The sequence below is a fragment of the Rhincodon typus genome, chromosome 25 (assembly GCF_021869965.1).
Source record: "Rhincodon typus isolate 14 chromosome 25, sRhiTyp1.1, whole genome shotgun sequence".
In the NCBI taxonomy this organism is placed as follows: domain Eukaryota; kingdom Metazoa; phylum Chordata; class Chondrichthyes; order Orectolobiformes; family Rhincodontidae; genus Rhincodon; species Rhincodon typus.
The window spans coordinates 35133211-35159912 of record NC_063356.1 but is presented as its reverse complement, the minus strand read 5'-3'; the positions used below and the strand labels follow the sequence as shown (position 1 = coordinate 35159912).

The 26702-nt window shown below is 38.9% G+C and overlaps 2 protein-coding genes across 2 annotated transcripts in view; both read left to right on the top strand.

Annotated features, from left to right (window-relative positions):
• The window catches only part of LOC109913838 (cadherin EGF LAG seven-pass G-type receptor 2-like), a 990249-nt gene that overhangs the window by 556372 nt on the left and 407175 nt on the right, over window positions 1-26702 (top strand). The window lies entirely within an intron of this gene.
• The window catches only part of LOC109912364 (semaphorin-3D-like), an 82825-nt gene that overhangs the window by 7310 nt on the left and 48813 nt on the right, over window positions 1-26702 (top strand). The window contains exons 2-5 of the mRNA XM_020511787.2: window positions 14436-14596; window positions 16697-16756; window positions 17907-18026; window positions 25569-25662. Of these exons, the coding sequence (XP_020367376.1) occupies window positions 14436-14596; window positions 16697-16756; window positions 17907-18026; window positions 25569-25662 (435 nt within the window). The remainder of the gene's footprint in view (window positions 1-14435; window positions 14597-16696; window positions 16757-17906; window positions 18027-25568; window positions 25663-26702) is intronic.

The window sequence follows — 26702 nt, the reverse complement described above, 5'->3', positions numbered from 1 at the left end:
CTGTAAAACTTTGCACAGCTCTGATTTATCCTTTGAAATTCCGGTGCCAAACTTTACCTGAGAGTCCTTCTTTGAACACTGCAAGGATAGGAGTCATTTGTGGACACGAAGACTAACTTGGCTTTCAAAGTATCCTTTTGTTTTGTACCTTGGCCAGTATTTGTCCAATGACTAACATTACTAAAATAGAGTGGAGCCGTAAGGGGTGCCAATCGGCTGCCGTGTTTCTTGCAACACAGGAGCAACTACACTTCAAAAGTGCTTGTTTGATGGCAAAGCAATTTGGGACATCTTTATGTGGTGACAGATGTTGCATTCTTGTCAGTCTTACTTCTAAAGAAAAAGTATCTGAGAAGTCTGTCTGGACAGCTCAGCTTTTCATTGTTGCAGCTGTCAGGACATTGATTGTCCTTTTATGGTTTAATCTTGTCTGGTGATATAATTTACCCTCAGAAGACAAATCTAACAAAACCGTATGTACGTGGCACTGATCAGTGTTTTGGGGATCTGCTGAGAAACAATAGGTAGCACACCGATCAGCAGTTTAAGGGTATGGCAATGGCAAGTAGGGGAGCAATGTCCAAGGTACACAGTCAGCTGTTTCAAGCTTCAAGTAATTGAGAATTCTAGAGGTCTACATTGAATGCTTATTGTTGGAAGCAGCAGTTGATGGAATCTAGAAGTCATTGGAGTAGCACCACTTTATGTGTTCTATTTTGTTGCCAAAGGGTTAAAAGTTACAATAGCATGACTGTGAGAAACAAAGGAAAACAAAGGCACAGCAAATGTGTGTAGCAGAAAGGGATGCACATTGACTTCATTTTAAAGAAACAGAATGCTGATTTCATTCAGATCAATCAAGCCCTCCTTTACTGAATATATTTGGAATATTTGCCTCATGCACTATTTGGTTACCAGAGAAAATAAATAACAGAAAGAACAGGGAAACACACAAGAAGCATTATACATTTTTACTTTATAATGGTTACACTGGTGAGGAATATGTGCTGGGAATATTCTATCAAAGGCCACCAGCATATGGTGGGTTGTGACGCCCAATTCTGAGAACTAATTGAACAAAAATAGCCCTGTACTACCCTAGGGGGCATGTTCAGAAAAAAGATATTTGTTTTTCAACATCTCTTTGTAAGAACATATTGCTTCATGAATGGAACATACTTTTCAAAAGGAAACAAGAAATAAAACAGCAATGTGCACTCAATCTGAATGTAATCAGCTGCAGCTTGTACAGTTATAGTAGGATCATAGTGCACACAACTTTGCCAAGAGCCTGTCTTCCTATGTCAAGATGTTCAGCATTTAGAGCTCAAAATTACTTGTTGGCAAATCTTTATACCACTACTTACTGAAAAATTTATTTAACAATTAAGACTTGGAAAAGAAAGTCTCTTAGTCAAAACGTATATATGAGACAAATTCATATTCTATGTTTAGTCGATCTGAAATAACCCTCATACAGGCAGTGGATCTCAAACGCCAAGTCACTTGAAGTGCCCTTGGGGAAGTTGCAGATCTGTTCCAGAAGATAATTTAATTCCAGTCCTGAGTAATGTCAAATTTGAAGAACTCCACTCAATAAAAATAAAATCAATTTTAATCTTTTGAATGTGATGGAGATAACATTCCTGGCACCACCCTGGTAATTCAAATGTAATTGGTGAGTGGAGTTTTACACATGCAGGTTTTCTCTGGCCAGAGGCAGCAGTATATCTTGTGTCTGCTTGCCCTGTGCTACGCATTCAAGGTCTGGTTCCTGCAGGAAAATGATATTTTAGGTAAATTAATTATCCGAGACAGTGAATTGATCTGAGAATATTTTGATGTGTTTTCTGCTGTGATCTGTGCTGGTCGAGTTGGCATTGTCACCCCTGTGTGTTAGGCTATGGGTTCAAGCCTCGCTCATGAGACACCGATGCATTACTTAGACTGGCATTTCAATGTGCTAGTGAGGGAATGCTGCTCTGTTGGTGGTGGCTGCTTTGGAATATGACATTCAAATGAGGCTCAGCCTCCCACTCAGATGGATGTAACAAAAGTACATGGCACTTTCTGAAGCATAGTGGTGGAGTTCTCCTGTTGCCCTGGCTAAATTTAATGTCTCCACTGATACTGTCAAAATCAGATTATCTGGTAATTTACTTCATCAATGTGAACAAGAGCTTGCTGTGTTCAAATTGATTGCCACAATACAGTGGTAACTGCACTACAAAAGTAGATAGTTGCTGTGAAGTGCTTTGGGACATGCTGGGATCATGAAAGGTTCTATTTCTTTCTTTGTATTTAGGTATGTTATCTAAATCAGGGAGGTTATAAAATAGAAGTTTGGAATACAGCAGTGGATCAGATAAGTGTGTGCATATTCCATTGATGTTGCACTATAGTATGTTTGTGTGTCCCACGTGTGGAAACATAAATAGCTGTAAATAACATTTTAGACTTCACTCTGGAGCCAGATACACAAGTCTTTCTAAGTCGCATTTGTTAAAAAAACGTTGAAGTTGAGATATCAATACTACAGGTCTCTAAGGCTGCACATCTAAACAAAAAATGTTCTAAATTTTGCAGACAGTTAGACTATGGATCAGTTGGAGCATGTCTATGAATTTAATGAAATCCTTTGTTGGTTCTAATTGGTGAATTGCCTGATGGTTTGTGTGCATTGCTGTGGGAGAACTCACAAACTACAGCCCAAGTATAATCATTGAAACATTCAACTTTTCCCAGTCAGAAGACTGTGAGCTCAACAAAGGAAATTTTCTTCATGGAAACCGTTCCACCTATTTATTATTTATGTGCCTGTTTAATGTGAATAACAATTGTAAAATCAAGCCTGACTGATTTCTTCAACCCTTAATATCCATTTCACTTAGCGTCCTTACAGCAACCTTGAAAATGTTACCCAGGTGTCGCCTTTTAAAATTAATCTAGCAGCACCGTCTGGTACAAATAGGAGATTCCATTATTGTCGGGACAAGTCTGTGTCAGTCATCAATTCCTTGGGTCAGTAAACCTCTGCAGCACCTGTGTGCAATTTATTTAACAATTTTGAGACTTGTAACTAAAGTTAGTTAGTAGATTTAGAGCAATAATCCTATGCACATATGGCCAATGTTAGCTTAAGTTTGACACTCCTGAATATCAAATCAATTCTGTGAAACATACTAAAGCTTCCTATTGATCAATCTTTCTGTATTATGTTAGATTGATGTAGATCTGTGCATAAAAAGCAGTCAGCTTCTTATCTTGATGAATGTAATGCTTTTTGATTTATAATTCACAGATTTTTTTGCTGAGCTGAAGATTCAGACTGCATTTGAAAAATAAACTCTAACCTCCCCCTTTCGAAATCCACACAAGTACAGATGTTTCAGCTCACAGGCCTCTTGTCATAATCCCTAGATCAAGCGGTGTTATCATCATACTACCAGTGATATAATCTTTTAAAATATACAGGAACCGCATTAATTGCAAACTAAAGTGAAGACTGACAATTTTTACTCTAAATTAAGTTCCAAGTTAAATGTTAGCCATGTTGTATATAGCTGCTTAGTACAAACTGTTGTTTCAATTACAATCACAGTTGGAAATAGGTGGTAGAAAATATCTTTACAATTTATGTACAGGGCTTGTGCCTAAAGGAAGAGTTAGACCAGGTTTCCTGACTTGCGTCATGTTTAAATATTTGCTCTAACATGTCATTATTCAGTCTGCATTTGATGGGAGATTGGTTAAACAGTTGAGGGCATGTGTTTATTGAATGTTGAGAAAATTAAAACCAGCATCAACATGGGTCAGGGTTTAGGTATTACTCTTGGTGTGAAACATCTTTAGTATCAAATGCAGATGTTTAATTGGTAACTGATACTTTTTCAGAAATTGTATAATTTATAATGAAATAATCCGTTGACACCATTAACCCCATTCCATGAATTTTGACATCTTCTCCCCTCATAATGGTGAATCATTCTGAGACTCTGTGAGCAATCTTTGATTAACTCTCTCATGTTTTTAAGTTATTCAAACATGCTGAGGGTATCACAGCCTGTCTCACTCATGCTCCTGCCTGACATCTTGTGCTTTCCCATAGGAGGCAAAAGGCAGAGATCAGAAATGAGAACCGTATCTAGTTTTCTTTCCTCGCTAGCCTAGGGACGCTCCAATTGTCACCCGGGCTGAGATTACATAACTCAACACAAACCAGAAACCACACTTGGGATCTTCTGGGTTTGTATAATTCAGTTTCTCACCACAATCCATTTTCTCACATAGCTCTTGACAATGCCCTTCAGTGTTCATTTTTTTCTAAAGGCAGTTCATGCGAAATCTATGTAACAGTGTTCTCCTACTCCCCATTTCCTTTTGAAAAATGCTTTTCTCTGTGGTTAGCACTGTGGCCCCACAGGGCCAGGAACCCGGGTTCAATTCCAGCCTCGGGTGACTGTCTGTGTTTGCACGTTCTCCCCGTGTCTGTGTAGGTTTCTTCCAGGTGCTGCGGTTTCCTCCCACAGTCCCAAAATACGCAGATTAGGTGGTATTAGCAATGGTAAATTGCCCCATAGTGTTCAGGGTTGTGCAGGCAAGGTGGATTAGCCATGGGAAATGCAAGGTTATGGGGATGGGGGATAGGGTGTTCTGGGTTGGATGTTGTTCAGGGGGTCATTGCAGACCCGATGGGCTGAATGGCCCTTATCTGCACTGTAGGGATTTTATGACCTGTGCTTCATTTTTCAGTATTCTTTCTGCTGCATCACTGCCTTGCATTCTTCACCATCTAGCTAAATGGAACTATCCAGAGCATTGGTACATGAGTATTATTGGGTACGATTGATGCTACTCTGAAAGTAGATATATTTCTGTGGAAAGGTACTCCTTTCTAATTTCCAGTGATTGTGTATAGAAGTTAGGAAGTTATGTTATGTTTGTACAGATGTTGTTGAGGCTGCACTTGTAGTATTGTGTTCAGTTTTGGTCAATTTGTGAAAGGAAGGATGCTATTAAACTGGAAAGAGTGCAGAAGAAATTTACAACCATGTTGCCTGGACGCAAGGGACTGAGTTATAGGGGGAGGCTGGACAAGCTAGGACTTTTTTCTTTAGAGAATAGGAGACTGAGGGAGGATCTTACAGAAGTGTATAGGATCATGAGAGGCACTAAGTGCTTTTCCCAGGGTTGGGGAATGGAGGACTAGAGGGCATCAGTTTAAGGCAAGAGGGGAAAGAATGCATGGGAACCTGAGGGGCAACTTTTTTCACACAGAGGGTAGTATGCATATGGAATGAGCTGCCAGCGGAAGTGGTTGAGGCAGGTACATTAACAACATTTAAAAGGCATTTAGACAAATACATGGTTAGGTAAGGTTTAGGAGGATATGGGCCAAAAGTGGAGGGAAATGGGACTAGCCTAGATGGACATTTTGGTCAGCATGGACCAGTTTGTGCGGAAGGACCTGTCTTCATACTGTAGGATTTTACGATTCTCTGACTCTATGAATTGCTGCAGAAATTTCCAACAGATGGTTGATCCAGACATGGGTAATAATTACCCAAAAACTGCTGGCAGGATCAAATCCCTGATGATTAGAAACCTATGTTTTGGATATATGCCGAGTTGAGCCAACCTGAGAGCCCTTTAAAAATTCCAGGTCAGATCTAATTCTGGGCTACTTTCTAGTTGTTTTTGCCAATGTCAATAATGTTCCCTCATGTAGCACTCCCACTCCTGTTGATTGCATTTCAGAGATATTCAATCCAAACCCAATCATTTTTTGTGGATCATGTCATTCATTAAATATATGTAATTCAGTATGAATCTCAGTCCCATGAGTGGGGGACAGGTGAGAAAAAAAAGTCACAATGTCACTGGGAATTCCTTCCTTGACAGGGGTAGAAATACAAAAGAAGAGCTAATAGTTAGATCCTGTATTGCAAGGTAGATATGTTTGCACTGCAGTCATTTATGAAGGACAAGTGGCCTGTAATCAGGGCTGGAAACCCTATACGTTAATAACAATATTCACCAGCATTGTGGAAAAGATTACTTATTTTAGAACTTAGGTGTGGTTTTGCATTTAAAACTGAAGAAAACACTGCTTCAAAAAGTTAGGGTCACGATCGGAAGTAATTTAAAAGCTCAATATTTTTTAAGTTGAAAAGAAGTCTTCCCTGTCAATAAAAGGAGGAACAAAAATCAAATTCCTGTCACTGAGGTTCTCAAATCATCTGGTGTAGCTTAAGAAGTCTGAGGCCCATGTTTTTTCTCCATTATGTTTGAGTTGCAATGACTTGTTTTGCTAGCTGTGACCATTCAGCAGTCTTGATTGCGTTTCAAACAGTCCACAAGTGCCCATGTCAGTACAAGGCTGTATTAATATTTTATTGACAGTTTTAAGATGTTATTAAAGGATAAGATGTCTTTGTGGTCAGTGAAAGTATGCTCATTCATTTTTACAACAGTTTGACAACTTAAGACAATTTAGATTTTTTAAAATGGTTCCTATGTACGAGAGAATTTTGCATTTTGATTGGTTTGAATTAAATTAGATTATTAAGAGTTTATTTATTTTTAATCCAGTTGAAATACATCAAAAAGTCTATCCTAGAGGACACAGGGTGAATATTAATAGAAGATACATGGGGGGGTTGTGAAACGTGGATGAAGCATAGGCTAGCAAAGAGGAATCTGGGTGACACAGAGAATGTATTGAAAGTGAGGAGTGAGGGTTTGAAGGCCGAACATTGGTCTAGCTTTAATGATAAGTGTAGCAATAGATGGAGGCAGGTGTTCTAATCTGTTGGCTTTGTCATCTGTCCTCTCCATTGCAGCCTCAGGCCTCTCATGGAGTTGCCAGCCCTGAGTCCATCTCACCCCTGCTTCCTTTGAATGAAGACATGATATGTAGGGGCCCTTTGAATGAGAAGGATTTGCTGAGTCGGGAAATTTCCTGATTTGACCTCCCTGCCTGATTCTTCCCTAATTGTTTCTCAGTGATAGTAAGAGAAAATGAAATTAAGGATGGAGTGAGGCAATGAAAGTGGGGTCCAATGAACATATGACAAGAGATGCCACATAGCCACCAACATGGCTAACTAAATTTTTTCCCTCATTTTTACAAAAGTTAACTTATTCTAGCTAGAAAGGGATCTGGAGATTATGGCAGAAGCAAGCTGTGACATTGCTGTTATTATTGCCATCTCAGTTGTTGAACAACTGAGCAAACTTTAAGGCAAATACATTTCAAGGGCCCAATAAAATGCATATAAGGATTAAGGAAAACAGTGAGTAAATTAGTACACAAAATTAGCACAGCAACTTAGTCCTAACTTTTCCTTTTCCTATGTGGCAGAATATATGGACAGTATGGTGGCACAATGGCTAGCACAGCTGCCTCACAGGACAGGTTCAGTTCCAGACCTGGGCAACTGTCTATGTGAAGGTTGCATCTTCTCCCTCTGTCTCCATCGGTTTCCTCTAGATGCTCCAGTTTACTCCCACAATCCAAAGATGTGCAGGGTAGGTGGATTGACCATACTGAAATTGTCTGTAGTGTTCAGGGATGTGCTGCTTAGGTGGGTTAGCCATGTAAAATCCCCATGCAGGGATGGTTTGGGGGGTGGGCCTTGAAGGAATGGTCTTCAGAGGATTGTGCAGACTCAAAAAGCCAATTAGCCTATTTCTGCGCTGCCAGGATTCTCAAATTCTATACTCTCCATTCAAAATTTTCCAATCCATTAACAGCTAAGTTGAAGAATTCAATAAGATGGATGAGAGTTAGCCTAAGTCAATGTAGGAACACAAGACAGATATCCAGTTTTATCTATCAACAGTGAAGTAACTGGAAGACTAGTTCTAATCTTGAATACAAATGATGTGGTGAGGGGCTTCCAGTGGTGTTGGGAGTGATGGGTGTACATGCGGTGATGAATGTATGCATGTGACAAGGTTGAGATACATTCCTTTCCCCACCAACTTATTTAAATATAACTTCTCCAAAGATTCCTTATGAATCAGGAAGGAGCTGACATCCATCTCCTGGCTATCTGCACTCCCAGACTTCCTTCTGTCTTCCACTGGTTATGGTCTGTCTGGATCCATGCTTCTTACTCCCCTACCCAAATTTAACTTCATTCTGGAGATTGCTCCTTTGAGTCTCTGGTGCATTTGGGCACCCTACCTTAACTTCCGCTCTGCCTGCCCTCAAACTAGTCATAGAGTCATACAGCATGGAAACAGAATCTTTGGTCTAACTTGTCCATGCTGAATGTAATCTCAAACTAAACTAGTCCCACCTGCCTGCATGTGTCCATATTCCTCCAAATATTTCCTATTCATGTAACTATCCAAATGTCTTTTAAACGTTATAATTGTACCCATGTCCCCCACTTCCTCAGGAAGTCAATTCTACAGACGAAGCACCCGCCGTGTAAAAAATTTGCCCCTCATGTCTTTTTTAAATCTCTCTCCTCCCACCTTAAAAATGTGCCCCCTGGTCTTGAAATCCCCCATCCCAGGGAAAAGACAACTACCATCAATTCTATCTATACCTCTTATTATTTTATAAACTTCTATCAGGTTGCTTCTTAATCTCCTCTGCTCCAGTGAGAAATGTCCCAGCCCTATTCAGCCTTCCTTTATACTCAAACTTTCCATACCCAGCAACATCCTGGTAAATCTCTTCTGAACCCTCTCCAGCTTGATAATATCCTTCCTATAATTGAGCAACCAGAACTGGACATAGTATTTCAGAAGAGAGTTCACTAATGTCCTGTACAACCTCCACATGACTTCCCAACTCCTACACTCAATGGACTGAGCAATGAAGGCAAGTGTACCGAATGCCTTTCTAACCACCCTGTCCATATGTGATGCAAACTTCAAAGAATTATGTAGCTGCACCCCAGGTCCCTGTGTTCTACAACACACTCAAGGCCCTACCATTAATTGTATAAGCCCTACCCTTGTTTGTTGTACCAAAATGAAATACCTCACATTTATCCAGATTGAACTCCATCTGCCATTTTTCAGCCCATTGACACACTTGATCAAAATCCATTTGTAATCTTAGAAGACCTTTCTCACTGTGTACTATGCCACCAATTTTGGTGTCATCTACAAATTTACTAACCAGGCCTTCTGTATATTCTCACTAATTTTAATCAGACAACTGTGTTTCAGTTTTCAAATGAGGCCCTGGATTAAAATAACATAAGGCAATCTCACTCTCTCTGTTTTTTGTGGGGCTTTCACTGCTACCCTGCACTCTGCCCATTCAAAAGTACCCAGTGTTCAAATGGACTCTCAGTCTTCTATAACATTCAGATTTGTTCCTTAGGTTCAATACCATTCATCCTGTGATTAAGACATAATTAACATGGTAATGTTTGGGAAGGATATCCTGGCTACCAAACAATTGCTCAGTGGTTCATTCTGGTCTCAGCATGGACTTGAACACATAACTGCTCTTACTGGCTCTTCAAATTCAACCACCTGCTCACTAACCTTAACTGGATAGTGAAAAAATGCTCTGGCCACCAAATAGCTAATCCAGGCAAAATCAGTATTGAGTGATCACTTTTGTGGTCCCTATCCAAAATGCAAAATCTTGTCTGAGGTGTTTTACATGTCAAGTTAATGATCTATGCTCACTCTGATTTTGGCATCTTGAAACTCCTTGTTACAAAACCCTGTTACAATATCAGGCCTATGGAGCATGGTGAAAGGCAGACAGGTTGAGCCATTTGTCTGAATATTTGAGAACCAACAGAGTATAATGACCTGTTGGCAGAGAGATTTGATTAGTGTAATCAGAGGTTAGAGTGACACTGCCTAATGGGATCATTTCACTTCTATGATTCATAATTGCTCAAACAATGAACCTTGTTTAATTATTTGGTTGGTGATGCAATTCAATCTATATGATCACTGGCTCATGGAATAATTCAAAACCCTAATGGATTTCAAGAGAACCAACGGTTTCCTGAACATTACCAATACTCAATGCAAATTCTTTCCCAAAGCTTTTGGTTTGTGAAATAGGCTGTTGTAAAATCAGATATGTGTTTAAATGTGAAATGTCATATCATATAGTGGAATGGATCTTTGACAAGATTATGACGGATGTGACTTTAACCTCAACTCCCCATTTGTACCCACCCGTGATAACTTTCACTTCTTATAAAGAATCTATCTACCTCTGCTTAAAAACATTCAAAGATTCTGCTTCCACCGCCTTTTGAAGAAGACAGTTCAAGAGATTCAACCCTGCAAGAGAAAAATGATCTCCTTATCTTCAGCTTAAATGGGTGACCCTTATTTTTCTATATTCTATATTCTTCCACCAAAGGAAAAATTCTTTCCACATTTACCCTGTTAAGACGTTTTGGAATTTTATAAATTTCAATCGTGTCACCTTTTACTCCTTTCCACCAAATACAACCTTAACATACCCAACTTTTCCTTTAAAGATAACCCATCCAGTTCAGGTATTAATTTAGTGAACCTTCTTTGAACTGCCTCCAACACATTTATACCCCTCCTTAAATAGAGAGAACAATACTGTACAAAGTATTCAAGATGTGATCTCCTTCATGCCTTTTATAATTAAAGTATAACCTCCCTGCTTTTCATAATTAATTTCCTTCACAATAAACAATATTATTCTATTTGCTTTCTTAATTACTTGCTGTATCTGCATACTAAACTTCTGCAAATACTTCACTGGGACACCGAAATCCCCCTGCATTTCTGAGCTCTGTAGTTTCTCGTTATTTATATAATGTGCTTCATTCTTCTGCCAAAATGAATAATTTCACATGTTCCAACATTATTTGATGGACCTTTGCCCATTTACTTAAGCAATCTATATCCTTCTGAGTCTTCCTTGTCTCCTCTTACTTTCCTGTCTATTTTGATTTTGTTAGATTCTTAGATCTGAGTTTAAATTTGAGCAATCAAATATTGTTCAGGAAATTGTATGAGATTTCTATAGTTACAGTCGAATGTGTGTCATATAAACATAAATTTCCCAGGTAGCTTTAAACAAGGCTGATACTAAACAGGAAAATGAAACTCATAGCTGCAGCTTGATTAAAATAACAGGTCATATTTTTCTGTAGCAGGACATCTAACACATTTTGTCATTATTTATAAAGTCATAGTCATACAGCATTGAATCCGACCCTTTGGTCCAACTTGTCCATGCTGACCATGTTCCCAATCTAAACCAATCCCATCTGCCTGCGTTTGGCCATATCCCTCCAAGCCTTTCCTATTCATGTACTTATCAAAATGTCTTTTAAACCTTCTAACTGTACCTGCATTCACCACCTCCTCTGGCAGTTCATTCCACGCAAAAACCACTCTCTGTGTAAAAAAGTTGCCCCTCACGTCCTTTTTGAGTCTTTCTCCTCTCACCTCGAAAATATGTCCCCTGGTTTTGAACTCCCCAGCTGAGGGAATAGACCTTTGCTATTCAGCTTGTCTATGCCCCTCAAGATTTTATAAACCTCTATAATGTTTGAGTGCCAAGTCATTGATGTGCGAGCTGATAATGATACATTGGGGGAGGCAAGATCTCAGTGACCTCAATGAACAGATATCCAGTTGGCCAATCAGATTGAAGGATTAAGAAACTGACAGCTCAGCGGTAGAGTGGAAACTAGAATGTATGAATTTATTGTCAGTTCCTGGACAGAAAGATGAACAAGGTCAGGGAAAGGAAGGTTGGAATAAGGAATAGAGAGTAAGGAGAAAATATCCTTTTAAAGCAAAAAGCAAAATTGTAAGTTAACACGCTTAAAATCGCTAACAACAATCAAAACCTGAATGGATGAAATCTTTTGTGTCAGGAAGGTTATTTGGTAATAGTTAATTAATATTTAAATACTGGCATCAGTGTGTTTTACCAGCTTTTGGAAAGTTTAGTTCATATTTACCATGCAAGTGCAGCAGCTTCACAACACTCAGGCATTTCAAAGTGATTAGAGTAAGACACGTTGTTATTGGAATTAAACAATGTTAACATGAGTACTTAGTCAACAAAAGAAGATCAAATTTTGGAATCGCAGCAGCATGCTGGCTTCCATAATGAGAAAGAAGTGAATGCATCAAAAAGGGAGGAAAAGAATTGTTAACACTTCACTGCTCCCGTTTCTTGATTCTTGACTAATCTCCATGTGTTTGAGATGATTTAAGTTAGAAATGCAGATATGAAGTTGGATCATAGTTTATCTGATGGTTGCTAAAACAAGCTGACAAGAAACCTGTTACCAGTCACTTCCATATCCAGTCTCAAATTTATCACTAGTTAATCAGCTAGTTAGGGAAGCTAAAGTACAGTTGTAATTTGAACTGAAGTTTTGACTGAAAAGAGAAATATTTTTATTCCTAGTCGGAGCGCTCTTCAAATAAATATTCTGTAATAAGTTGCAAAGTAGCAGCTTTCAAATGATGCAAAGTACAAGCAGAACAATAACAACCTGTATTTCTACAACACCTTTAACCTCAGGGCCTCACAAGAGAATTGTTAAAAGAAAGATGGCAGTGAGCCACATAAGAAGGTCACACATTGTAGAGTACTCTGCCTTTCACAAGAAAAGGGAGTAATTTGGGAGCTCGGATAGTCAGTGCTCAGGGAACTGGCTAAATAGCTAGTTGAACATTACTGCACCCAATCTCACAATAAAGTATCTGCTGGCAATTCTTTTTCCACATTTTAAAAACGTTTGCAGCTCTCCGCATTGAATTGGAACATACAAATACCTAGTATAGGAGAAACAGGTAGGCCACAATGCTAGCAGGACTACTTTTTTAAGTTGCTGTGTGACTGAAAAGGTCATAGCTAATCTATTTTCCCCTGTTTTTTAGGAAGAGTAATTTTAATAGCGAAGCTGCAATTTGCATAAAATAGACTTGCATTTTGGAAGGAAATTTGATAGAAAACTACTTGGTTTACACCACACCTATGCATAGATATATTTACTTCCTTATACCTTTTGGCTTCTAATGAAGGTCATACGAAGTTCAAAACAGTAAGTGTGAATCTGTGCCAATCCCACTTTGCAGCAATAGGAGACCACCTGAATAAATGATTAGCAAAACCACAGACCTGCTGCATAGTCCGAGTCCTTGACCACTTTTCTTTCATTATTCATTCACAGGATGAGGGCATCGCTGGCTAAGCTAGCATTTATTGCCCATCCTTAATTGTCCAGAGGGCAGTTAAGAGTCAATGACATTGCTGTGGACCTGGAGTCACATGTAGACAAGACCCAGGGAGGATGGCAATTTCCCTCCCTAAAGGACGTTAGTCAATCAGATGGGTTTTTCCCTGACAATCAAGAATGGATTCATGGCCATCATTAGACTCTTAATTCCACATTTTTTAAAAGTAAGTTCAACTTCCTCCATCTGCCACAGTGGGATTCAAACTGGGTCCCCAGCACATTAACCTGAGTATCTGGAATAACAGTCCAGCAATAATACCGCTGGGCTGTCACCTCCCCACTACAATGCTTTAACTGCGCAAGTGCCTTCTTTAAAAACATATCAACTCTTTCTCCACCCTTAGCTCACTTGGCTGGATGGTAGTTTGTGATACAGAATAGTGCCAGCAGCGTAGGTTTAATTCCTGCACAGCTGAGGATACCATGAAGGACACTCCTTCTCAATCTCTTCCTTTGCCTGAGGTTAAGCCACCACCAGTTGTCTCTCTCTAATGAGAAAACAACCCTCTGGGGCTATGGTGACTTTACCCTTACCACACAACTGTTGGGAGATCTGAATCTAACCTCTTCACTATAGGACTCCTGGAATATTCACCAATTGTTCAGCTTTGGCAACTTTACTTTGAACATTGCCTACTCATTTACTCCAGCCTAATAAAAGCTTAGGCCATTAGTTGGAAGCAATTGGGTTTTACCACTCCCTCCTTCCCCATCTCCATCTTTGAAATTTATTTTACATGCCAGGAGCATTAGTTTCCAGCAATGCCCTCTCAAATGTAATGTTCGATGCATGCCCACATCCATGTTCCCTCTATACTATGATGAAAAATTGGTCCATGCACTTGCTACATTATGTCAGTTATTAATAAGGCTATAATATAAATTTTAATATTACACTAATTCGCTTCCTACAATTTAGCTATGATGATTCAACTTGAAACATTAGCTTGCTTTCTCTCTATGGATGCTTCCTGACCTGCTATGATCTCTAGCATTTTTTGTTTTCAGTTCAGATTCCAGCATCTGCAGTAATTTGCTCTTAACTCTCCCAGTGAATGTTATTCTCACAAAACTCTGGCAGTAAGTTTAACCTTCATGACATTCTCCAAATGCATCAATGTCTCTGAAAATGTTTCTTCCGCATTCTTAGTGGTGATTAATATTTTCAATTTATATATTTTTTTTCTCTGGCAGATTTGCTGATGAACAGCAGTTGTAATCCATTCCAAGGTTCCACAGAGAGTTCCAGTTTCCAGTCAATGCTAGTAGATGAAGAAAGAGGAAAACTTTTTGTTGGAGCAAAAGATCTGATTTATATTTTAAGTCTGGAAAATTTGAACAAGGAACCTAAAAAGGTACAAATGGCATCAACATGAGGACCACATGTAGATACAATATATCAAACCTACAAATTGCACATGCAGAGATAAGGCTGAATGCATATGCAGATGAGCCTCTGAGGTAGCTGTGATGTCACTGTGACCTCAGTAGTCATGTGTTAGTATTCTACAAAGGGATTGGACACTGAATAGCTCAGGGTGCTGATCTGTAGCCTCACTATCTTGCACAGTGTAACAATAAACATAGTTTAACAGAAGTCTGACCTAGCTTGTAACATTGCCTGAAGAGCACCATAAGAAGACGATGAAATAGCAGATATCTCTGATTTGAAAATAGACAGTTGCAGGAGTAGAATTCAAAAGAAACTCAAAAGAGCTGACCTTGGCTTTTTTTTAACTGGCACGGACATGTGGCAGCAGCTTCAAAGTTCAGTCAGCAGCCTTACCGCCCCACGACCACTGACAAAAATATTCAATAAACCAAGAATTTCATTGTTAAAGGTGGAATACCCTTTCACTAATTCATTGATCAAGGACATAATCTGTTGTTTTGAAATGTTGCACTGATATTAAGGACGAATCCTTTCAATGATCTTTCTTCAACTGTAATTTAGTTGATCAAATTGATTCTATCTCACGGTATATAGAATTTCCTTGTAATGTGCCATAAAGTAATCTCTGCTCACGCTGTGGGAAGGAAACCACAAAGAATGTCAGAATCCTGCCGTGAACATTATAGTAGTGAAATACTGAAATCGCAGCAAGAAAGACTGATGCCAAATGTGTAGCTAACAGAAGGATAAACAACATGCATTAAAAAAAAGCTAACAGTGGGGAAGGAAAGAATTGGAAACTGAGGTCAAATCTTCAAGTTCAGACGCGCTTACAAATTCCCAGTTAATCTCCTTTTTATGCAATATGCCCTACATGAAACAATGTTTGTTCATTTGCAGGATTAGAATGGTGTGTAACACATTCCAGTTCAGCTTTAGACATTCAAGTGAACATTCTAATGGTTGTGCTGATATGCAAGATATGATTCTATGTATGCATCTCAAACTCTTAGACAAACCGTAACACTTATTGGCCATGAAAATATTCAACCCTACAAGGAAGTCATTACAAAGCTTGTAAGGAATTGGAACTACAGCACCATTATCATAAATTACTTACTTGCTGTTCCATTTAGTTGTGCACGTTGCTCAACTGATCATGTGCTTACCCTTGTTGTTGCTTGGATTGTATCCCTAACAACAGACTGTTCAATCAATGGCTTCATGGGCTACCAACATTTTCCTGAGATTGAATGTGGAAGATTTTTTATTTAGGTTTTCATGCCTCTCAAAATGCTAACTCTGTATTTCTCTCTCTGTAGAGGCTGGCAAATCTGCTGAGTCTCTATGGTATTTTTGTTTTCATTTCAGATTTCCGGAATCCACCATATTTTGCTTCTAATTGAATCTCTTGATCTTGGCAACATGTGGCACGGTGGCTCAGTGGTCAGCACTATTGCCTCACAGCGCCAGGGACCTGGGTTCAATTCCACCCTTGGGTGACTGTCTATGTGGGGTTTGCACATTGTCCCCATGTCAGCGTGTGTCTCCACTGGGTGCTCTGGTTTCTTCTCACAATCCAAAGTTGTGCAGGCTAGGGAAATTGCCCATAGTGTTCAGGAATGTGTAGGTTAGGTGTGTTAGCCATGAGAAATGTAGGGGGTTGGGTCTGGGTGGGATCCTCTTCGGAGGGTTGGTGTAGACATGTTGGGCCAAATGGCCTGTTTCCACACTGTAGGGATTCTATGCATTTGGACGTGTGACTGATAGTGGTAATTTGCCTGAAATATTGAGATGAGGCCTGAGCACCAATTTTGGATGGTTTATGGGTCAGCCTTTTGACCCCTCCCTCCCCTACCCTTCCTGCACTGACTTTCCCTACCATCACAACATGTCAGAATGACCAACCTCTACACAAAAGAAATTAATAATTTCTGTTAGCGTGTTTAGCAATCACGCTATGTTGACAACTGGGCAAAGCCTCAACAAGAAAAATTGAAAACACTTAATCTAATTGTGTTTTCTTTTCTGTAGCTATAATATAATTTCTTTGCCTTGTCAGATTTATTGGCCTGCAGCTAAAGAGAGAGTGGAACTGTGCAAACAGACTGGAAAAAAGGAAGTAAGAAATACATGACATTATTTTGTAATTTTCAAGAACTTTCTAAAATAAAAATTATACAAGTTTATATATTTGCTGCCATAGTTAATATGCATTGAATAAGAATTGCTATTATGTTACTATATGAAGCAAAACAGTGCCTATGACCATTTTTTAATGTTGTATTGCATGCTAAAATGTTCTCATCAAATGCTGTAAGCCATGTACTAAACCACCAGGTAATAGCTGGTGTTTTACCTGCAAATTAGATGAACTTGACTGAGCCTAGTGATACTTAAGCTTTGGATGAGACCCAAAAATCATAATGTTGAAAGGCAGTTTCTTAGGGGAATTCAACAAATGACCAGATTGTTCCTATGCCCCACTAGCCATTCGTTAATTACAATTGTTCAGAAGCCTATATTTATAAAAATATGATCTAAATTACAGTCAAAAGAAAACAATATCAGTGTTCAACTTCTGAGGATTTTGTTTTCAAGGGAAACCTGAAATCTCTACATTTTAGTTAAGGGTTAATTCTGAGATGCTCATTAATTGTCAAGATCACTTCGAATGATCTCATGTTGCCACACTGCTTTGGTGAAAATTAATGGCCCTCTCCTGTGAAACTCCTATTTGGCCATGAATATATTCAACCGTACAAAGAAGTCAGTACAAAGCTCGTAACTAACTGGAGCTATAGCACCCTTATCATAAATTACTTGCTTGCTGTTCCATTGAGTTTAGCATATTGGACATCTGATCACATGCTTAGCCCTGTTGTTTTAGCTTGGATTGTGTCCCTAACAACAGACTGTTCAATCAATGGCTTCATAGGTTACCAAAATTTTGTAATGTCGTTAGCACTAACCTGGAAGCAGACAATCCAATTCCCCGTCATTAACTGAAAGGAAAGTGCAACCTAGGAAGCAGCAGAATGGGGAGAAACAGGGAATAAGAACCCACCTTCTATCTGTAAAAAAAAATTTCTCCAGTTGCTTTCTGAGATAAGAATTACTTGCAATGTGCCAGCTCAGATCTCTGTTGGTCTCTTTATTGTTATTGTAATGCTTGTGATGATAATGTTTGATTGTGTCTTTTTAAGTCTGCGTGTGGTTGAAATCCATACAGCTTTACTGGGAGACTAAATGATACTTGCTATTATTATCAGACAGAATGTGCAAATTTCATCCGTCTGCTTCACCATTTCAATAAGACGCATGTCTACGCATGTGGTACAGGAGCTTTCCACCCCATATGTGCGTATATTGATCTGGGACCCCCTACAGAGGTAATGTATCCTGACTTTACTGGAAATAATGGTCAACAGATGTTGCTGCAGCTAGAATATGTTCAAACTTTATTAATATGCGAGTCCAGGTTTCCTGCTTAGCGAGGTGTGAGCTTTTTAAATGAATGGAGATTCTATTGAGACCAGGTTTAATCATGGAACAGAATAGAAAAAAATCAGTAACAAGTTTTCACAATGAGCTATTATTTCATCATCAGCTGTCAGTTTTTCTATGTAAGTTTTCCTGGCAATTGTAAGGCAGCATTTCATAGTGGGGCATTTACTTTATAATGGTACTAAATAACAAAGCTCTGAACGGTGGATAGTGGTTGGAAAAATGTTTCATTGTACAAGTAGTTCCTTCAACATTACTTTTCCGTTTTATTAACTGACAATGATTGCACATTTCAATATCTGCCTTTGCGTGTTCTCTACTTCATGATTTTAAACAGAGAAAGGTTCTCCCTCAGTGTGAAGTAAATATTTTGTCTTCCATTTACTGACCATGTCACAATTAAGGTAGCAAAACTGATGACTCCTGTAAAGACCATGATAATGCATTACCACATTATCAAGGGCAGTTAGGAGTGAGAATAAATACTAGCCTAAGAATAACAACCATATCCTACAAAAAAACCTGTATAACTCCTGCTTATAAACAGATGAAATAGGAGCAGAAGTAGGCCATTCGACCCCTTGAGCCTCCCCCATCATTCAATAAGATTGTGACTGATCTGTTGTGTTTTGAACTTCATATTCCCATCTATCCCTAATAACTTTAGTTTCTTGTTAGTCTGCCCTGCCTTAAAAATATTCAATGACTATGCTTATACTGCCTTCAGACACAGAGAATCATACAACCTTCTAAGAGAAGAAATCATCTCCTCATTTTAGCCTAAAATGGTGAGCTCTAATTTTAAAATAGCGCCTCCTAGTTCAAGTCTCACCCACAAAAGTAAACACCGTTTCTATGGCCACTATGTAAAAATCATTCAGGATCTTATACACTTTAATAACCTCATCCCTCACTCTTGGACCACAAGACCATAAGACATAGGAGCAGAAATTAGGCCATTCAGTCCATCGAATCTGCTCTGCCATTCATTCATGACTGATAAGTTTCTCGACCTCATTGTCCCTCTTTCTCCCTGTAACCCTTGATCCCCTTGACAATCAAAAACCTATCTATTTTTGTCTTAAATATACTCAATGACCTGGCCTCCACAGTGTTCTGTGGCAGTAAATTCAATAGATTCACCACTCTCTGGCTAAAGATGTTTCTCCTTTTCTCCATCTAAAGGGTCTTCCCTTTACTATAAGGCTGTGCCCTTGAGTCCTAGTCTCTCCTACCAATGGAAACATCTTCCCAACATCCACTCCATCCAGGCCATTCAGTATTCTGTAAGTTTCAATTAAATCCCCCCTCATCCTTCTAAACTCCATCAAGTATAGACCCAGAGTCCTCAAACTTTCCTCATATGTTAAGCCTTTCATTCCTGGAACCTGCTCTGGACCAGCCCCAGGGCCCATACATCCTTCCTGAGGTATGGGACCCATAATTGTTCACGATAATCTAAATATGGTCTGACCAGAGCTTTATAACACCTCAGGAGTACATCCCTGCTTATATATTCTAGACGTCTCAAAATAAATGACAAAATTGTATTTGCCTTCCCAACTACCGACTCAACTTGCAAGTTAACCTTAAGAGAATCCTGGACCAGAACTCCCGAGTCCCTTTGCACTTCAGATTTCTGAATTTTCTCCCCATTTAGAAAATAGTCTATGCCTCTATTCTTCCTATCAAAGTGCATGACCTCACACTTTCCCACATTGTACTCCATCTGCCACTTCTTAGCCCACTGTCCTAACCTGTCTGAATCCTACTGCATCATCTCATATTCTCAATACCACCTGTCCCTCCACCTATCTTTATATCATCTGCAAACTTAGCCAGAATGCCCTCAGTTCCTTCATCTAGAGTGTTAATGTATAAAATGAAAAGTTGCTATCCCAACCCTGACTCTTGTGGAACACAGCTAGTCACCAGCTTCCATCCTGAGAAGGGCCGCTTTATCCCCACTGTCTGCTTTCTGCCAGACAGCCAATCTTCTATCCATGCTAGCACCTTGCCTCTAACACCGTCGGCCCTTATCTTACTCAGCAGCCTCCTGTGTGGCACCTTATCAAAGGCCTTCTGGACATCCAGGTAGATAACATCCATGATCTAGCCTGCTTTTTACCTCCTCAAAGAATTCTAACAGATTTGTCAGGCATGACCTCCCCTTAATGAAACCATTCTGTCTTTGCCCTATTTTATCATACACTTCCAAGTATTCATAAATCTCATCCTTCACAATGGACTCCAAAATCTTACCAATTCAGGCTAATCAGCCTGTAATTTCCCATCTTTTGCCTTACTCCTTTCTTAAACAGGGAGTTACATTAGGGAATTTCCAGTCCTCTGGAATCCTCCCTGACTCCAGTGATTCCTGAAAGATCACCACTAACGCCTCTACTATCTCTTCAGCTATCTCCTTCAAACTCTGGGGTGTAGTCCATCTGGTCCAGGTGATGTATCTACCTTCAAACGTTTCAGTTTTTCTAGCACCTTCTCCTTGGTAATGGCCACCATATTCACCTCTGCCCCCCCGATTCTCTTGAATTTTTGATTTATTACTTGTGTCTTCCACCTTGAAGACAGACACAAAGTACATATTCAGTTTCTCAGCCATTTCTTTATTCCACATTACTACTTCCCCAGCATCATTTTCCCAATGTCCACTTTTGCCTCTCTTTTGTTCTTTATATGTCTAAAGAAACTCGTGCAATCTTCTTTTATATTACTGGCTAGCTTACCCTCATATTTAATCTTCTCCCTCCTTATTTCTTTTCTCGTTGTCCTCTGTTGGTCTTTGTAGGCTTTCCAATCCTCTGGCTTCCTGCTGCCCTTTGCCACATTATATGCTTTCTCTTTTGCTTTTATGCTGTCCCTGACTTCTTTTGTCAGCCATGGTTGCCTCATCCTCCCTTTAATATGATTTTTTTTCCTAGGAATTCAGTTTTCTGAATTACTCTCAGAAACTTCTGCCATTGCTGTTCCACTGTCTTTCCTGCTGGGCTCCTCTCCCAGTCAATTCTGGTCAGCTCCTCCCTCATGCTTCTGTAGATTTATTCAACTGTAATATTGTTACTTCTGATTCCACCTTCTCTAAGTTCCAATGAAAGCAAGCCCAGCCAATCCAAACTATCCTCATAAGTTAACGCACTCATTTCAGGTATCAATCTGGTAAGCCACCTCTGAACCTTCAAACTTCCTCCAATGCATTTGCATCCTTCCTTAAATAAGAAAACCAAAACTGCACATGTTGTTCAAGATATGATCTCACCAATACCCTGTATAACTGAAGCATAATACCTTTACTTTTATGTTCACTTCCTCTTGTAATAAAGGATAACATCCCATCAGTCTTCTTGATTACAACCTGTACCTACATGTTAACATTTTGTGACTCATGCAAAGAATGCCTCAACACCACTATACCTTGAATTTTGCTCTTATTTTTCCTATAAATAATGCTTTTTCTTTTCATTCTTCTAGCCAAAGAAAACAACTTAATATTTTCCACATCATGTTTCATCTAACAGATTTTTGCCCCCTTATTCAAACTAGCCAAATCTGTCTGCAAATTCATTCATCCACCATTTCCTGATTATCTATTAATAAGTCCCATTCTCACTTTGTAGAGGGCCCAAAGTAATTTACTCTTCTTGTTATTAATTTTATTGAATGGAAGGACAGGCTTGAGGTGGTCAAATGGCCTTATATTTCTAATATTCTTTTCCATTTTTAAATACCTGTAAAAATTCTTGCTATCCATTTTTACATTTGTAGCCAGCTTCCTGTCATAGTCTAATATCTTCCTCCTGATTAACCTATTAGTTATTCCCTGCTGTTCTTTTTATTCTGACCTGCCACTCATCATTCTTCAGTTACATGTTTTTTCCTTAAAATTTGATGTTTTCCCTAACATTTTTATTTAATCATGTTTAGTGTCAGTTCATGGGTCTTTCTTTTAGAATTTTTCTTCATAGTAGGAATACACTTTATCTGAGTATTCTGAAATAGCCCCTTTGATGTTTGCCATTTAAGAAGACATTAAGCATTTAATGTCTGTCAGAGGTCCCTATTGATCTATCCCCTTAATGAGTATGCCAGTTCACTTTAGCTTTCTCGTCTTTTGTACTCCCATAGTTACTCTTATGTAATAAGGGACTGGTTTAGCAAGTTGGCTGACTAGCTGGTTTGCAACGTAAAGTGATACCAACAGTGAGTACAATGAACCTGAGGTCACCATAAAGGACTCAAGTTCTCCCCTTACCTGAGGTGTGGTAGCTCTCAAGTTAAACCACCATCACGAGACCTCTCTCTCTGTAATGAGGGAGCAGCCTATGGTCTGGTAAGACTAGAGAGATTCTACCTTAAACACCACTTTTCAAGTTAAATATATTAGTCTTAGACACAATCTTCTCACTTTCAAACTGGATGTAAAGTCCAATCATATTGTGGTTACTGCTATCTAGGGGTGTCTACTCTGAGGTCATTAATTATTCCTGTCATAATACACAGCATCAATATTAATATAGCCAGCTCTCTGGTTGCTTCCAGAATGTGCTGCTCTAAGAAACTATCCCAAAATTATTCTATGAACTTGTCATCCAAGCTATTACTAATCCGAGATAACAAGGTGTAGAGCTGGGTGAACACAGCAGGCCAAGCAGCATCAGAGGAGCAGGAAAGCTGACGTTTCGGGTCTGGACCCTTCTTCAGAAATGCGGGAGGGGAAGGGGATTCTGAAATAAATAGGGAGAGAGGGTGAGGCGTGTTTTCCATTTTATATATTGCTTAAAGTCAACATGATCATTTTCATCCCTTTATCACAAGGACCCAATATTTCTTCTTTATCCTACACTATGATTACAGTTCAGTGACCTGTAGAGCACTCTCACTAGTGACTTCTTTCCACTATTGATCCTCATCTCCTCCCAAAATCAATTCAACAACCTGATCTCAGCTGTAACTATTGCACAAATGCCATTCTTGATTACCAGAGCTATCCCACCATCTTTACATAGCTTCCTATTCCTCTTGAATATTATATACCCCTCAGTATTCATGGTCCAATCACTGTCATCCTGCAGCTATATCTTTAATAGGTACTAGCTTTTTTTATTTACTTCAATGTACACGATCAATTTGCTTACTTGGTTATAAACCATCCCACCAGTAAATCTCCAATTTCCCCAGTTCTGGACAAATGAAATAATTAATTTATTATGCAATTCCTGACTGTTGAATTTTCATGGTGATTAGAGGGATTAATGTTGATTGAGTAAATCAGACAGAAAGATGGATAACTATGAAACTCTGCAGGGTACATCATGGCAGACTATTTGTAAGATTAAGAGAAAGACAGATTCATCCTGACAGGAGTAGATATTATCAGTAATGGAAGAAAAGAGAAAGATAGTCCTAAAATAAACACAACGTCCAAATGAAGTGCCAGTTGCCACATTGATGTTGAGGAGATGGTGCTGAAATTGAGATTAGCAATCTCCAATTTGACTCTTTCTCCCTCGTTTGGTGAAATTCTGCTGCCAGTCCCTTTCTATGATTAAAATGAAGGTATACATTTTGCACAACTCGAATACAGTAAAAAGGAAAACAATGAGACTGAAGATACACAAATGCCCTGGGTCCATTAGTCTCCATTCAAAATTATTAAAAGAAGTAGGCAATATTTATTCATCATAATTCTGCAAAGATGTCTAGATTCAGAAATTGTGGCTTTAATTTGGAATATTGCCATTACTATGCCATTAATTCAGTTGGGAGGAAGAGAGAAAACAGGCAATTACAGACATTTTAATTTAACATTATATATTCTAGTAATCTCCCAATAATTATAAACCATAGAGAAGCATAAGGACTTGGGTCTTGATTGTACATAAAAACTAAAACCTAATTTCACAGGTAGCAAAAGTAATTCAAAGGGTAAGTGAAATGTTTTTTTATGTTGAAGGGTTTGGGATTGAACTCAAAAATTGTTGTTTCAGTTGCACATTAGTCAGGTCCCAACTAGAGTATCACAGTTAGTCATGGGCATAACCATCAGCAAAGACATATTGGCCATATAGAGGTAAAACACAGATTGACCAGAAAAAAACTCAACAAGTTAAATATTGGTGACAGATTACACCAAGTTAGTTTTTACTCCCATTTCTAATCAAGATATATATGATGATTAATTGATATGTTGGTGTGGATACAACAAAGCAATTCCCTTGCTGTGCATCTGGAACAGACAAGCACAATCTTAAAATTCAAGCCAAACAATTTATGAGTAAAGTCAGACATATTGCTTTCAGCCAAAGGCTAGTGAAAATCTCGAACACTCTCTCTGTAGCGACTGCTGAGGACAGGTCACTTGAAATTTTCAAGGTTGTGTGAGATAGACTTTACTTAGGTTGGGGTATCAAGTCATATGGAACAAAAGCAGATTTACGAGTTGAGGTACAGTTCAGCCATGATCAAATTGAACATTGGAACAGGATGAAGGAGCTAAGTAGGTTATTCCTGTTCCTGTACTCCTAGATGGCAGTCGTTGTGATCCAAGAAATGTTCTGTTTCAGAAGCCATAAAAGCTATAGATTTCTCTTCCTTCCTTCCTTACATGTTGAACAGACAGCAGTGAGAGTAACATACACTGGCAGCTAACTGTACATCAACAGTATCAAATCATCTTTTGCTTGGCTCCAAACAGGCTAGCATTTCATTCTTTTCAACTTCTTGACACATTATATGCCTCGAACTGTCAAGTTTGAATGACATGTTGCCAATAGGTAAAACCTGAGTGACAAATGGTAACGTTTATTTTGTCTTTACACATGAAAGTTCAGTGGGAAACTAAGTATACGACCTATTGTACTGAGTCATTAAAAATATTTAATAAAATAGACAATGATTTACACCGTGATTTTGAAACAATTGACTGTGTTGAAATTCATTTGTTGTGCGAGTAAAAAAAAAGGGAACTGTTAAACAGGCCTATCCTTAGATTTGTTTTATGTAGTAGTGCTTAGCACTCCTGTTCCTCCCACTCACTCGGTCAGCTAGGGGTTACTGGTGATGGGATGCAGAAAACAGAAACCTGAAATGCAATGAAGATACATTTACTGATAAGATATTAAATGCTGGTAATCCTATTGGTGCTGATGGTGATTAATAATATGTGGTTAATAGACTTTCTCCCAGGAGTTACATTCCAATCTATTTACTAATTGTCATAAAATTTGTTTTAACATGTTTTATTTTGGAATTAGTGAAAATCTTTGAAAAGCTCCCCCTTAAACTTTTGGTAACTCATAAAACATGCTGGGACATTCCCCATGATGATATTGTACAGGCTGCAAGACATCAAAATACTAACAACAATTTTTTGGTTGGATCTGATCTCCAATTTCTTGTGACTTCACTGACAGGAGTTTTCATTGAAGCTTGACCTTAGAAGTCTGGAGCCTGGAACACTGAAATGCCCTTATGACCCCATTCAACCCTTTGCATCAGCCCTTGTAGGTAAGGCAGCTGAGGACTTGAACTGCTAATGATATTGGATGAAAATCTGTTTTCAGTAAAACTTAAACAACTGTCTGGTGTACAATTAGTTTTGTCACATTGATGCAGGTTAATACAGTTGATAGATTTAATACAAAAACTACAATGAAAATGCAATGAGTCAAATTTGGATGACCGGAAATTCCAATAGTAGTGAAGTTGTCAGCCATTCCCACTGGAAGAATAGCAAATCCAATGATGACCATGATAAGCTAATGTTGTGGATTTGTAACTCTGGAATAGCTGGAGTGGAGTTAGGACATGCTAGAGCGTGAAGTTATGGAGCTTTGGGCAAGTTGGCATTTGATATTGAGATCTCTGTGTGAAAGGATATTCAAACCCTGCAATCGTGGCTAATCCTGTGAAAAAATTTAAGTGTTGCAGAATGGAGAAAAAGTGAAATTGATACAACAAATGGAAAACTGTGGTGCAATGTGAAAAGTGGGTATTGATAATGAATGGGAGATTCCACTATTGAGTTTATCAAATATTCTGAAGCAGGGATTCTCTTCAGCAAAAAGAGGACCAATGGAAGTAAAAGAAGATTTTAGTCGTTAACAACAGCCCAGTGCACCAACATATCCACTGCTACCCTCAAAAGCATTGAGATGACATTGTTGCCCCCAACACCACAGACAAATAGAAGGCCACATTAAGAAACTGAAAACCCACTATTGACGACAGCTAATCTCTCAGGTTATCAAGACAGATAAGAAGCAGAAATACCACTCAACTGTTCTAGAGGCCACACATGTTCAAGAAGATGATAGAAGGTGGTGATGGGCGTCAAAGGAAGCAGGATACAGACCACCAACCCAGCAGAGAGGCTCTTTTCATTCACCTGCAAAAGGCCGATGTAGAAATTCCAGCAGAGACAGTCATGGAACCTAGTACTTCATTTTGCACAATGGAAATGACACATGAGGCAATCATAGATGCAGTACATTCTACAATCAAGAAGCCTGAGGAAGGCAATTATCCTGAAGAATCCAATGAATTCC